Source organism: Apteryx mantelli, chromosome 3 (genome assembly GCF_036417845.1).
Source record: "Apteryx mantelli isolate bAptMan1 chromosome 3, bAptMan1.hap1, whole genome shotgun sequence".
In the NCBI taxonomy this organism is placed as follows: Eukaryota; Metazoa; Chordata; class Aves; order Apterygiformes; family Apterygidae; genus Apteryx; species Apteryx mantelli.
Genome location: NC_089980.1, coordinates 38,561,056 through 38,575,832, shown reverse-complemented (window position 1 = coordinate 38,575,832; position 14,777 = coordinate 38,561,056). Strand labels below are relative to the sequence as shown.

Sequence of the window (14,777 nt, the reverse complement as noted above, 5' to 3'; positions counted from 1 at the left end):
GCTCCCCCTCTGACATCAGCGGTGCTCGCCCGCTGCTGCTGAGTGACCGCCCTGCCGCCATGTTGGCTGCGGGCGGGACCCGAGGCAGCCGGGAAGGCTCGCGCTCGCCTGCCATCTTAGCCAAGGGCAGCGCCGCCGAGGGAGGGAGAGCGCGTCGCGCCCGCGCTGCCACGGCGAGTCCTTGCGGGGGGCCGCGGGCGCTGCTCGCCGCCGGCACGGCCTTGCTGCGGCGGTGAGGGCATGGCCGGCGGCGCCTCCTTCCCCGCCGCTCGGGGGAACGGGTCGGGCGGGCCCCGCCGGGGTGGGCCGGGCCGGGCCGGGCGGGGGGTACCCGGAGGCTGTGAAACACGAGGGGTGTCCGTGTCTCCCCCCTCCACCCGGAACTGCAAAAGTCTTAATTTTCCTGCGAGTGGCGTCCATCTCTTTGCTGTGTGGTTGCTTTCCTGGGATAAAGTGATTTTATTATTAGATGATACTTTTCTGAACTCCCCAGAACCTTCCCGGTTTTGGTTTGGGAGCATTTAAACAGATGCCTAGTTGCATCTTCCTTTCCATTTATTGATAGTTTCACTACAGCTAAACTTGCAGCTATCTGGAAGCACATTTTGGGGAAAGGTGGCAAGCTGAAGTGCAAGCTAAACTGTTTATGCGAGTTGTGAAGAAACAACTTAAGTTTTACTATTTTTTCTTTTCTGATTCACTTAGCATGTTATTTTGAAAGGTGAAATACTATTGCTATTTTAGAAAGGTCTACTTCCAGTTTTTTATGAGTGTTTCACATACAGTGTAAATAACCAGCAGTTTGGGATTTTCAGAAATTTCAGGTTGACCGTTAAGAAATGAAGATTTGGGCTTCTTGTATTGGACTGCAAAATTTTTTCCAAGCGCTGAGCTTCAGTGTCAAATACTACTCTAAGCATAACCATCTTCAAACAATATATCTTTATAGTCAAATAAAACCAAAAAAATGCCACATCCTGGACTGTTCAGGAAATGCATGCAGAAGCACTCTGCCACCTGGAAGCATTCTGTGGTGGAGATTCCTTTCCTGCAAGGTATGCAGTTTAAGTGTAGACTTAATGTCAACAGCCATTTTGACCCATCTGTTAAGGAAGCCAGCCATGTTATTTCAAATGTCAAGGAAACATGTTTTTCCTAAAGGGTTTGAAGCAGGGGGATACATACTCGGATTTCAGTTATGATCAAAGACACATGACTCTGCTCAACCTTTCTATACTGTTTTGATGTCAAAGTGCACTTTGGCTGATTTTGCTGCTCTAGCAGTTTTAAAAAAAAAGTTATCTTCCTAAAAGATTCGGTTAAAGTGTCAGGGTAAAACTGCAGGGAGACATCAGCCAGTATAGAGACAAAGTGTCCGAACTGATGATACCACATTTAGCCACTGTGAGCCAGCTCAGTTCTCAACAAACTTGACCTTTTCAGTGCTGACCAGTGAGTCACATTTTGCACCGTATTAGAACATTTGATGTCTCACAGTTGCACTCACATGTGATAAACTACTTTAAAAAGTACTTGGATTTGTTTTTGTAAGAAAATACTGTGTAAAACAGTGGTAATATATCAGGCACACAGCCAGAAAATGGCCTGAAATCATTTCAGTTCTTCTGTCCCTGTGTCTTAAAATGCAGTTTTCTAATGGTACTCCAAAAATAAGTTTATTGTGGTGTGACAGGCTATAAATCAATTTACATGCATAATGTAAAAAGATTGTTGTTTTGGTTTATTTTATCTTAGACATGTTTCCAGATGGATGTGCGGTTGTTCTAAAATGGTTTCAAGTTAATGTTTCTTCAAAGTTGACCTAAAGATCATCTTCAAAATACATATTGCAACCCTTTTTTATTTCTTACAATAATGTAAACTAATGTTGCTAAGTCTGTATCTGGAATGTAAACAGCTGTTTCAAGGAGAGTATTTGAAGTGTTGATGAATAAGATTTTGTGGTCCTGTTTATTAATTGACAGTTCGCTAACAGTTATAAATGCTGGTCTACAAGCACTGGTTCCAGGAGACAAACGGGTGGTCTTTGCCTGAGATGAAACTGTGCCTGTTTGCCTTGGAGCAAATATCTGCAAACAAATTGTCACTGACATCCTCTACTATCCTCGCAATCTCCCTAGATACTCTTCTAGATGACTGCTTTTACCTCCATATGATTGAGGTGTACAGTAGCTTCCTTAATATATGCCTACACTGTTGCCATTAGCTGTATGTAATATTTTCAAAAAAGTATAATGGGAACCAGTCAAAACAAGCAAAAGGAGGGGGAATCTTCACAAAGGAGGCAGTAGGTCTGTGGAACTTGCCAAAAGTTTTACATAGGAATTTAACATAGAAGTTTTACAATTTTACATAGGTCTAAGGGGAGACTCTATGTGTACATGAAAGAAGTTTTTAAGTACCCACTTTTAAATATCCAGAAACCACATTCAGCTCAGGAAATTCCCGTGCTAAGATTAGTTGAATGCTGGGAGAATACTTGTTGGGGAGTATCATCTATGCTTGCCCCATTCTTACTCTTCCCTAGGCATCCAGTTATGGCGCCTGGGGGGTTTTGTTTGCTTCTGTTTGGGGGAATAGTATTTTGTTTTCTTGATCAAAGCAATTTTTCCACTTCCATTTGTCCCCATAAATGGGAGAGGGTGGTACAAGTAACACATCCTGCTTTGTCTTTCCTTCACAATGCAATTACCCAGTTGCTTTAGAGCTTCTTTAAGGGTTTTCTTAGTTTCTTTGACCTGTGCTTCTGGTTTGATGTACTAGACTAGAGCAACTGTTGGTCTGAACCAATAATGAACGTTCATATGCTGTCATGACTGATGTAGTTGACATTCACAGGGAGTTTGGTAATCGGAGCATATAGGCTTTGGAACAGAGGTTTTTGGAACTAGGTTTTTGGAACAGAGGAACTATCCATAATGTTAACATTTAAAATCTCAAGCATTTATGAAGAGAAACCAGGAGCAAAACAACAGTTCTTGGCTGCAGAGTGAGCATGGTGTATAAGTGTATGCTGGTTTTTAAGTTTAAAGACATTTACATAATATATTGGATGTTATAAAATGCTACTTTGTGTCATCTGTGCACTGTTATGTACTGTAATATATGATACTTAACTTGTTATTTGATCAAATTAAGAGATTTTACAGCAAGCAAAAAGCAAGCAATTTTGTGTTAGCAGTTTTAACACATTTTTGACGTTTTAGCAGGAGGAGATGTGACTTTGTTGGCAGGCAGGTAGCAGTAGTCCGCTCATGGCTCTGTCCAGAAAACCAGATTCATGAGCTTATTCTTGATGAAAATTGTTGCAGAACTTGTATCGGTTCACTGCTTCAGTTTACTTTCTGGCCCTAAGAACATTTAAACTGACGGTTTTGAGGAGGTGGAGCAAGGACCAGAACAAGCAGCCAGGACTACTAGCTAGAATGGAGGGGGCATTGCTGTCAAGAGAAGGAAATGAGAAATCATAATCTAAGATAGGAAAACAATGAGAAAACACCTCTGAAGAAAGAAAAGTAATACAATTCAATAAAAATTAACTGGAAAACCAGTTCTAGGACAAGAACAAACACATTCACATATAATCAATTAAGAGTATACATTAATAGTAACCTAAATTTTGAAGAAGAGACCTCAATAAATTTTTCAAAAGTACATTTGAAAATTCTCTCCTAAAACATCAGGAAGAACTGAAAAGAAAACTTCATCCCAACTGTTTTTTAATGACTCATACTATTGTAATAATGCAGTTATTTTGTGGGTCCATAGCTTAGGAAAGATTATTATTATCTCATTGATATATTCATATTTGAATAGAGTGCTGGCTTACAGCCATTGTTGTCTTTCCTTATTTAGCAGGAAACAACAAAAGTTTCTCGCAAAAGAAAAAAAAATCCATCTGTAATAACATCAGAGCTTTTGTACAAGGACCTTCTGAGATCAGAGCAAGAAAACTGGAATGAAATTTCAGCAAGTTATGAATCTATGACAAAAAGAATCAAGCAAAAATTAGAGGGATTGCACAACAAGTATACATTCAATTTGAGCAGCCCAAGGGTAAGTGGCAAATAATACAAAAATTTGCCATGATTTGGTACAAATAAAAGACAGTGAAGCCATTCCTGCCATAAAATGCTGTTTCACTGTTTATTTTATGGTCGTGGTTTTGATTTTTGAATATTATTATAACTGTGTTTAACATAGAGCATGTTTTTAAAACAGCTCATATCAGTTATGAAAAGTGTATTTGAATTTAACTTCACCATGGTCAAAAACAAATTATATAATAATCATCTGACTTTTTGACAAAGAACTTGAGACATTTTAAATTGCAAGAGAAAATGCAGGTGATCTGAGTAGTTCATTAAGTTTAGAGGACAAATAGGTAGCTTAATTACTCTAACTTCAGACATCTTTCTGATGCACATAACTCCTTCATTCTCCTTTTCAATATCAGATATATGCATTACATTTTCTTTCATTTGTGTACATTATAATTGTGTTTGACAGAACACTGATTGAATAGAGGGGTTCTAAGAAAATAGTCCAATCTTTAACAAATGACCAAGCTTTATTTTACATATGTATTGGACTTGAAACACATTTGTTTTGCATTTAACAGATTAGGTTTGGAGAGAATGTGTACTTTGAAGAAAATGGCTGCATATTTCTTTCAAAAGCAGATGATGGTAAGAGATTTCCTCACATGGTATGATTGTGAAAAATACTCTGCATGTATCAATTATTTAGGGTATTTTTCTTACATTGAAGCTTAATTGCTTGGTTTCTAAAAATAATGTAACCATACTACAAATACAATATTTTGATAAAATTCTTTAATGATCAGTAAATAATTTTAGAATCCTGAATCTGAAAAGGTGGGGTGAAAAGAATTAGGGAATAGTATATATGGGTACATATCAATGTAGATATTTATCATCTTCTCTCTATTTACAGTATTCCATGTTTACTAGGATAATATGGTTAAGTCATCTTGTATTGCTCTGATAATATAAATACTATATTAAGATTTTCATCATAAATTGCTGTTTTGGGATGCTGGTAAGTTTCTGGAGAGGGAAGAGAGAAGTCATTTCTTTTCAGAGTCCGGGCTTAAAACTTTAAAAAAGGCAAAGTACATTCATCCTTTTTTTATTTACTTCTGAGAGGGTAAAAAAAATTGGTTACTAATTGTATTTAGTAAAAACAACTGTATTTCAGGTATCTGAATTTTAAAATTTAATACATTCATCAGAAGCCAATATCTATACTTTTGAAATAATTTTAAAAATAAGGAGAAAGCCTTTTTCTTTGGATCTGTAATTTTTTGTTTATTTTCAAAAAATGTTTTTGCAAGTATCTCATAAAACAAATATTTGGTGCTAATAAATTCCAGCAGTATACTTGTGAATATTGCAGGCAGACTTGTTAAATCAAGTTATTGATTATTAACAGCTCCTGTTTGTTTTGTCAGTTCCTTAATTACAGCATTTTTTGTTATCTGTATTGTTTTATGCAGTAGATGAAGCAAATGCTAACGTTTTATTCAGTACTGAAGATATTGGCTTTTCTGATGCCCATATTCAACAGATCAGAATTTCGCCAGATCAGAGGTATATGGCTGCCAGCTTAAAAAGTGAAAATTCTGAAGAGGCCACCTGTGTTATTATGAAACTTGATCATTTTCCTGTCATGGAAAAAGTCATTCCAAATATTTTTAGTTTTGGTAAGTTGTTTATAAATATCCTGTGGACCACACCAACTTTCAATAAAACGTTTTTCTTAGCCAACAAAAAAAATTGCTAGTATTTGTTTTAAACAAAATAAGGAGGTAATATTGCTGGAGGTAATGCTCATAGTTGTTGAATTGTTTCTTATTAGACAAATGTCTTTTTCCACACTGAATAATTTTTTACAAGTTATTTGATGTGAATGAAAGTAAATCCTTTCATGGTACAAGTGTTCCTTCATTGTAAAGGCAAGCATTTATATGTGTTTGAAAACTTATGCACATCATTCTTTTTACTGAATTCAACATGCTTCTGTAAAAATTTACTGACATAACTGTTTGCAAGATAAGGGTCTTTTTGAGAAATTTTCTAGATATTGAACCCCTGCAGCTACAACTGAAATCACTGATAGCTGCAGGCATTCAGCTCTTCTGAAATGTGCGTAAGTGCTAAGTGCTGAGCATTGGCAGGAATTTCCAGTGGACTCCAGGATGTGGGTTACAATTCAGAGTCCATTGAAATAAGTTAGGACTTCTTTCCATGATTTTTGTGGACTTTATTGCACCAGAATAGATTAATGAGCTTTATTTTGCCATTAAAATAAGCAAAGGTAAACTGAAAAAGAATGGGAAATCTTTCTGTTTTATAGCATATTAAAGAATATAGCAAAGAGAGTGCAACAGTGTATATAATATTCCACATCTTCTTGTATTTTGGATTATAAGATTATTATTGTTGGATGTCATCAAGTATACACAGTGCAGTAAGTAATTTGACTGGGCAAGAATTTTAAAACTCTTAAGTAAAACTTCCTGCTTACCAAAATGAAAATGAACAATAATTCAGTGTTTGCACAATTGAAGTTTATAATGCCTGTTGAAAACCAGACCAGGAAACAAGCCAGTGGTATTTTCCACCATACTTGACTGAGTGTGTAGGTTTGCCTGGAAAATTTAATACCTCTAAAAAAACCTAACTCCATGTTAACTCTGTAGATGTGACAGATTACAGCTGATAACAGAGTACAAAAAATGACAAATCAGAATGGTACTGATAACCATTTTGTACAGGTTTAAGTGAGATGCAGAACAAGAGAAAGATTTTATGACCACTTGCAAAGTATATGCTCACATTGGATGATGTGCAATAGCAGACAGACAAATGAAAGCTCTTGGAAAATTTACATTTGCGGTTATTTAAAAGCTAGCCTAGAAAAACTTGGATTTCCCTAGTAAAGGCTCATCTTTACAGTGAAACCTCAGCTGTCTGTGAACATTGGAGCCACGCTGCTGTTCAAATAGCAATTGTTTATATTACTTCAGTGTGATGTTGTACTGAAAATTAATATTTATGTGTAAGATGGCATACAACGACTCTTTGAACTGTATATACTAAACATCATTACTCTGGTGGCTACAGGAGCAGCAGAGACAGCAGTAATTTAGCTGGATCATTCAGATTAATAAACTTTGGGTTAGTGAGGCTTCCCTGTTTTTGTGTTTTGAATGTTGGGGAACACATACACAAGCATGGAAAACTGGAGAATTTTTATTTCAGCAGTACCCATGAGGCATGTGCCGTGTCTCTTCTCTACATGGCTTGCATGCAATCATATGCAATGTTGCAGATCTTATGTCCTCTTTATTATCTTGCTGACTCTATGTAAACTTCTTTTACTCTGTTCAGCCTTGGACCATTGTCAGCTGATGTAGGCTTTTTTTTAATACTTTGAGATTCTTGATCTGTAGGACTCAAAGCTGGAGAAATCTTTTTGCGGCCTGCCCCAGCCTCTGGGATATAAAGGTGCTGTCCTCAGTTCCTTGTCAACTGCAGCCTGCCTTTTTTCAGCATTGGGTCCAATGTTTATGGAGCTCTAGAAACCACTGTCAGTCACTTCACTGCTGTAATGGATGTTTTCCTGTCTGCCCCAGGCGTGAGGCGATGTGTACTGATACAACATCTTACTTAAGTCACACAGTAGATACAGTGCAAAGATATCCCTGCATGCTTTCCTGATCTCTGTTCGGTGTTTGTTATGATGGCTCTGACAGTGTTAAATACCAGCTAGTATGAGCATTTGGATTCTCTTCCCCTGACATTCAGACTGAGAGGTACTCCATGCTCACTGTTTAGCTCAGTGGTCTGTCAAATCACGACTGGCACTCCTGGATGTCTTGGAGCTCAGGGGATCAATAAGATTTCTGAAAGGACTGTTAGGGTCCCTCAGTAGAACTGAACCTCTTTCTTAATTCTTGGTGGAGTTTGCTTTTTGATGACTGTGCTCCCTTCTTCATCATTTACCACAGACTTCATAGCTATTATTTCAACAAAAAGAATGAGGAGGTTCAGGTCCATGCTATGGTCTTTTGCAGGCTTTTTAGGCTTTGGCTATTAATCATTCTTTGCCCTTTGACATCATGAATATAAAATCCTTCCTTCTGAACCTTTGCCAGTTAGACAGAAGGCAAGCCATCTCAGTGAAGTGATTCTTCCATTGATTATTTGTGTTAAAGGTCTGGTAAAAAATAGAGTAGAGGCAGCTACTTGTAGCATTTGGAACTGAAGCTAAATGACATTAGTGAGGATTCTGCTGAATTTCTCTACTGCTGACATCTGCCACCTGAAGCTTGTTTTATCCTTTCCTCTTGAATTACACCACTGTCAGATCACCCAGGATGATTTAACATTGGGGGTAGGAGTCCTTTGCCCTTTCAGTAAGGGATTTTGGGATCCTCCACCAGGCAGGTAAAGTATTGTGAGGACTCTAAATTTTTAGAATTACCAGGGTGAGAGTGTACATACAGATGAGCACTGGAGAAGAAAAGGTTATGTAGCTGTAACTAGTTTTCATGAGTGATTGCCTGTGTGTTGCAGCTACCACCTATCTCTCAGATTTCTAAGAGGAGCCTTAGTGTTTCCAAAGTAGAGACATTGTTAGGAAGAAGCACGAGCTGAACCTTTTCTATGTGCATGCAAGACTTTGCCGAGTGGTCCTCACTAGTCCATGTGGGTACTGAGATAGAGATTTCTGGTCTTACTGCTTGTATAAGGAATGGTCATGATACATATGCAGCATATCTTGAAGAAAACAGATGCATGTAAGTAATGTTTTTTTCCCCATCCCTCTTTTAAAGCAAATCAGAAGTATTGAATTGACTACAGAGCCAGTGATTATCTTAATTTAACTGGAGCAGAAGGGCCAAAAATAATTTAGCATTGTATTAATTAGATTTACATTCTCAAGACAACTTTTTTCTCTATATAATTTGTCCTCCAGACTTGCTTTTTGACAGCAAAAACATTAGTTTCTTTTAGCTTTTCTTTCAGTAGTACAATATACTGTTCCAAATTTGATACGCATTTGTCTTTTTTCCAGAATGGGCTACAAGTGATGTTCTGTTTTACACAAGTCAAAAGAATCTTAAATGCCAGGAAGTGTTTATGACAACTTTCACTAATGAGAGACATACTAAATTAGTTTACACAGAACAAGATGCAAGGTAATACTTATCTAAAATATATTAAGTCCTTCACATATTCTAGAGTATTTTATATGTAAAATATAGCTTACTTGGAAAAAAAAAAATCTTCCATATCATATTCCAAATGGTATAAGTCATTTAAGTTGTGTTCTATTGTCAGTATTGCCATATGCAGTCTGAGAATGCTCCGTTCTCCTCTTGATTTGTGATCAACGAAGATTTAACTTTTCTCTGTTACCTCATGAGTTCAGCTGAGTTTATAAATGTCAAGGTCAGTCTCAGGACAGGGTGTCCTTTAATGAAAGTGTGATGGTTTCAAACAGGGTACATCAGACTGTGGATTTCATTTTGTTTTCTCTGCTATTGATGTCTGATGCATCTTTTAAAAAACAGAGAAGTTCAGGCGAATCCTTGCTCTGGGTAATGGATGAGCAAAATCATTATAGCATTCCCAGAGACAGAACTATTGTTGACTGAATACCCTCTCAATAACCTTTCTTTAAGCAGGGTTTAGGAAGACAAGAGGGTTCTTGCTAAATTGTATGCAGAACTAGTTTTTCAGCCATGTAGCATGAAGATGTCAGATTTATATGCTATATTGTAAATATTTGTGATTATTCTTCATCCAAAGTTACAGGTTCAGTAAAGAAATTTCAATTATACTTCCATCTGAAAAAAAACAGAGAAAAATCTACAATTGAGATGGAGTAAATAAGATCCTTTTTTCCAGCTGTATTTAATACATACATTTTTAAAAGCAAGGTACACTGACCTGACACTTCCCTACAGGGAAACTGTTGGCATAATTCTGAAGGTCATAGTCATTATAGTAAATCTAAGAGAAACTTACTCTAAAGGTTCATCTACTAGTGCAGCTTATAACTGAACTCACTTGTCGGTGGGAGAAGGCAAGACATTCTTTTGTATTGCCATTGTTCTATATCTCACTAACTCTTTTACTTGCAATCAAATATTTTTTAGAAGCCGAAGATTTCTTGACCTCCTTAAAAAAACCCACATTGACAACTACAAAAACTATTGTGATATCAAGGCCTGGGTACTTGTGGAGAAGTATAGCCTGCATTTCAGCTTGACTCCTTTAGAAATGAGGTCAGCAGAGCTAAACTGTTGGAATCCTACTGAATGCAGTATCTAGCTCTTGCAAAATTTGCAAGTATTAAGAGAGGCAGGAGGCTGATTCCTTGCAGACTTCAGAAACTCAGCTCTCCCTGTCCTCCTAAAGATGTCAAGAGGATATAAATAGGAAAACCAATAATAACAAAAAAAGTACTGGAGTTTCTCCACCTGCAAGTAATTAAAAGCACCAAAAATGCTATCTAAAGCTTCCTTTCCTTCAGCAGGCAAATATTTTGAAGCCTAAAAGGATCATTATTGCAGTCATGTAATCTGCCCTGCGTAACACAGATTATGGTACTCAGCCCTGCAGTTTCTTCGTGAAATCTTCTGGAGCTTTATGCTGGAGGTAGTTTTTCTCTAAGATATCCACTCCGAGAGATTCAAAATGACAAAGAAAGTGCCATGTCCCAAATGAGACATTCCAATTAGAATCATTCATTTAGAAATGTGAATCTGACTTTCAGCCTGAACTTGTCTAGTATTAGTATCCAGCCACTGGCTATCATTATGTTTTCTGTTGCTAGATTTTAGAACCATTTAAAATCAGTAGATATTTTCTTGGGCTATGCTATTTTGGTTTGTTCGTGTAACTTCTTAACTTTACCTTGGACTGAACATACCGATCTTATTATCGTGGAGGAAAAAGCCTTTTTCCAGACTTTGAGTTACTTTTTCTGCATGCTTTGCAAAGTTATGTATAAATTTAATATAGACACCAAAACTGGATACAGTAACTATTTAATTAATTCTGCATATGGAAATAGTATCATTACCCTGCCTTTACTGGTATTCCTCTTCAAGGTCTCTGTGGTCTCTAAGATACAATACAGCTGTGTGAGCAGAGTTGCTTTTCTTCAAACTAGCTAATACCAAGTTTTGTACAGGATCTATTATTTTGGTATCTAACACTTGATATTTGACATCTCTTTCAGTAAAATTACTCCTAAACACATCACAACAAACCTTTGTACAGTTATTCAGAAAGAACAGGACAAAAAATAGAGGGGAGATATCTTCAGAGAAACTTTTTGTCTTTTCCTACTCTCCGTATTTATCTACATCAAACCTCAAATAGGTACAATCAAGGCTGTCAAGAAAATCAAAACACATCATTTTTCCCTCCCATCATTTTTCCTATCTTATGCCCATTGTTGACCCAATCAGCCTTAGACCTTGGAAGCAGCACTGAATTGAATCATATCCAAAGCCAAGCAATATTATTTTCAGAGGTTTTTTTCAGAGTTGTTTTCCTTCTGTTACTTTGTCTCCATATATGACTTTTTGTTTGTTTGCTCAGTTAATTCCTTTTCTTGCTTCCAGCTTTATCACTTCAGCATGGTCAACCTTGTTTCATATAGGCTTCTGTGCTTTTTAAAAAAGTTAGTCTTTATGTGTTGTTAGCTTCAGCCAAAGTTTAGATCAGTAACACTTAGGCTATTTATTGATTTATAGTAGCTCCTATTTTTCTTGGATTATTCCTGTTCCCATGTGATGTCCTTTATTAATTTTAACTATCCTTTATTACTTTTTTTTGAAAAAGGCTTACTAGCTCGATAAAGATTTCTAGGTTTTGCATGAATTTTACAGCCTGTATGCATCTGTGACCTTTCAGTCCATCTCAGTGATGCAAAAACATGAATTCAGTTAGGCAACAACTCAACTGCTCTCCTTGCAGATTTCAGATTTCACACACAAAATTATGATTTTCTGAATCCCAGGAAAATTGCAGCAGAAGTGGTTTTGGGAACCACATAGTCTGGAACTTCTCCAATCTAATTATAGGCATGCTATCTCTTACCTTGTGGTTAGAATCACATGATTTTGAAGCAACTAAAAAAGTGATGTATTTTTTAAATGTTAATCAATTTTAAGCTTAGTTTTATTTATTGCTTGCAGATTTTTTGTGGACATATATTGCACAAAGGACAGGCGTTTTCTTACTATCAACAGCAACAGCAAGACAACCTCAGAAGTTTGGCTGGTTGACTGTAGCCATCCTTTTAAGTCACCTGTTCTTGTACAAGCACGAACAAAAGGGGTCATTTATCACATTGAGCACAGAAATGATGAGTTATATATTCTTACTACATATGGAGAGCCTGCAGAATATAAGGTAATCTTAACTGTTAATAAGATTAGTAGTATTCATTCAGGTGCATGTTACAGATCATATAGACATAGTGAGGCTAGCTTTTAATTCTGTGCTCCACAGCTTACTGAAATAATTTAAGAAAATTAGACATACAGAGAACTGCATGGCATCAAAGACTGACAATAGAATGTGGAGTCTTTCACCTGTAGCATGCTGATTTGACTCTAACTAACTCATCTGGTAACAAATGGAAATGATTATGCTTTAACTGCCATTTGCCCTGTATTAAAATAAGTTGGTGATTTCAGTCTTTATAACCAAACAGCCTGCACTTCAACTGGCCACGCTGAAAGCACTTATTACATGTAAATCACCAGTGGATTAATATACGAGAATTAAACTGACTTTTGCAAATTTTTCCATAAATTTACTTCTGTCCATGCCAGTTTTTCTAGTGACAGTCTCACGTTTTCACTGGCTGCTTTTCCTTCATAATGGTAGTATAATAATAGTATCTCAGAGAGTATACCACCACTTACTGAGAAGAAATGCTCTCCTGCTCAGATGGCAGGTTCTTGTCTTGTATGTAGTGCACAGCTGGGAAGTGCTGACCTTCAGATATGAAAACGTCACCTTCCGTCAACGCAGTATATATCCAACTTACTCATTTTTGCGTACGCAATCAGGAATATCCAATGCAGTTACTCAAATAATCTCATGAATTTTTGAAAGTATTTATCTTCTTTTGAAGCAAAAACCCTTACTGGGAGAAAAAATAGGTAAGTCCAGCTTGCTGATCTTTCCTTCCCTGCACTGGCTCTAACACCTATGTGACCAGGAGATGAAAAAGTTCAGCATTTTTTGCTTGTTTGTTTGTTTTTTTAATAAGTTTTTTAATGTTGGATCAGCTAGCTGAATGAGTTCACCACTTGGCTGATTAAGTACTTGTTTGAGTACAAAGCAGGCACGGGGAACTCATAGGAAGAGCGGAGAGGGCAGGATTGTGGCAGTTCAGATTTAGGTTTGTCACCTGTGTAGTGTAAGCCTTTTGCTTTGTATAGCAGCTTTTCTGCTGTGAAAAGAAATTGGGCTGGAGCTTTGACAGGAGCTTCCCAAAGACAGTTAAAAGACATTTTTAAACTTGAAATGGGCAGGTTTTAGTAGATAGAAATAAGAATAATTAATTTCCAGTTATTTTAAAGGGCTCTCTTCTCTATTTAAGAGTGAGACAGAAGTAAAAAAGAATTTGTAACTAGCACTCTCCCTGCCAGCTGTGTCTTTGCAGAACAGGCCCTTCCTCCCAAGCTCACTTTCAACAAACTTTGTTTGAAAGGGGAGGCTGGAAAGGCCTGGGGTGTTACAGGCAGAAGAAGTAAGAGAACCATAGTAGGAGGAGCTCAAAGACTGGAGTTTAGACAGAGAGCCTGTGACTGCTTAGGTGAGCAGGCAGCAGAAGCAACCTTCCCGGAGACCCCCTACCCTGCCCTGTTCCCCTTGTCCCAGGGGACTCTGCCAACCTACTGATCTTAAAGGAGTGTAATACAATTGCAAACAGAGTTGTAAAAAAATAATGGCTGTCTGTCACACACATCTCTCCTGCTATCAGTAAAGGTAGTTTAAAAGCTTCCAGCTTTAGTTAGGCCAAAAAAAAACAACCAACACTTTCACCATAACAATGCTGTATGAGATCACCTGTATGTCTGTACATCTCATTTGTTAACTCTTATTACATCTCTTAGTAATGCAGGGTTGTTCTTTTTTGCTTTTGTAGTTGATGAAGGCACCAGTAGCTTCCAGTGGCATGGAGAACTGGCAGTTATTTTATGCACTGGAGGAAAAGACCAAGCTAATAGACTTGGAGATGTTCAGTAATCACTGTATTATGTTCCTGCAACACACCGGTCATCTTTATTTAAATGTGATTTCTTTTGTTTCTCATTCAATTCAGTCAATTAAGGTATGTTCTAGATTGTATTAAGCAGCATAATATTTTTTGTAGTGCTGTATTAAATTTTTCACTATAACATATACTGAAAGCAAAGATAAATTCCAAGAGTCGAGGTGGTATGGAAATTATAACAGTGACAATTTTGTCATCATGACTAATTGTATTACCTGAGGATGTTCTTCAGGATTTCACATGGTGGCTTACTGTAGCGCTTACAAAGTTTCAAAGCAGTTATACTGTGAGTCAGTTCCTTTTTTAGCTTATTACTGTCAAGCTTTTTACCATATAGCCAGTTTCTAATGTACTATTTTGTAGTACTTGATTTCCCTAAACATTCTTAGTTTTACTGGGCTTATTTTTTGGTTACA

General features: G+C 37.1%; 1 protein-coding gene across 5 annotated transcripts in view; it reads left to right on the top strand.

The window, feature by feature from the left end:
- Positions 1 to 75: 75 nt before the first annotated feature.
- PREPL (prolyl endopeptidase like) overlaps positions 76 to 14,777 on the top strand; it is a 28,258-nt gene continuing 13,556 nt past the window's right edge. For 3 of the 5 annotated variants that reach the window (XR_010883691.1, XM_013949778.2, XM_013949780.2), the window contains exons 1-7: positions 339 to 1,055; positions 3,877 to 4,077; positions 4,643 to 4,709; positions 5,540 to 5,746; positions 9,127 to 9,250; positions 12,266 to 12,482; positions 14,233 to 14,418. Coding sequence is in view for 4 of the 5 variants with exons in the window: in XM_013949778.2 (XP_013805232.2) it covers positions 840 to 1,055; positions 3,877 to 4,077; positions 4,643 to 4,709; positions 5,540 to 5,746; positions 9,127 to 9,250; positions 12,266 to 12,482; positions 14,233 to 14,418 (1,218 nt within the window). In the remaining variant the exon portion in view is untranslated. Of the gene's footprint in view, positions 233 to 338; positions 1,056 to 3,876; positions 4,078 to 4,642; positions 4,710 to 5,539; positions 5,747 to 9,126; positions 9,251 to 12,265; positions 12,483 to 14,232; positions 14,419 to 14,777 lie in introns of those variants that run through there. The other 2 variants (XM_067293153.1, XM_067293152.1) reach the window with 2 other exon arrangements.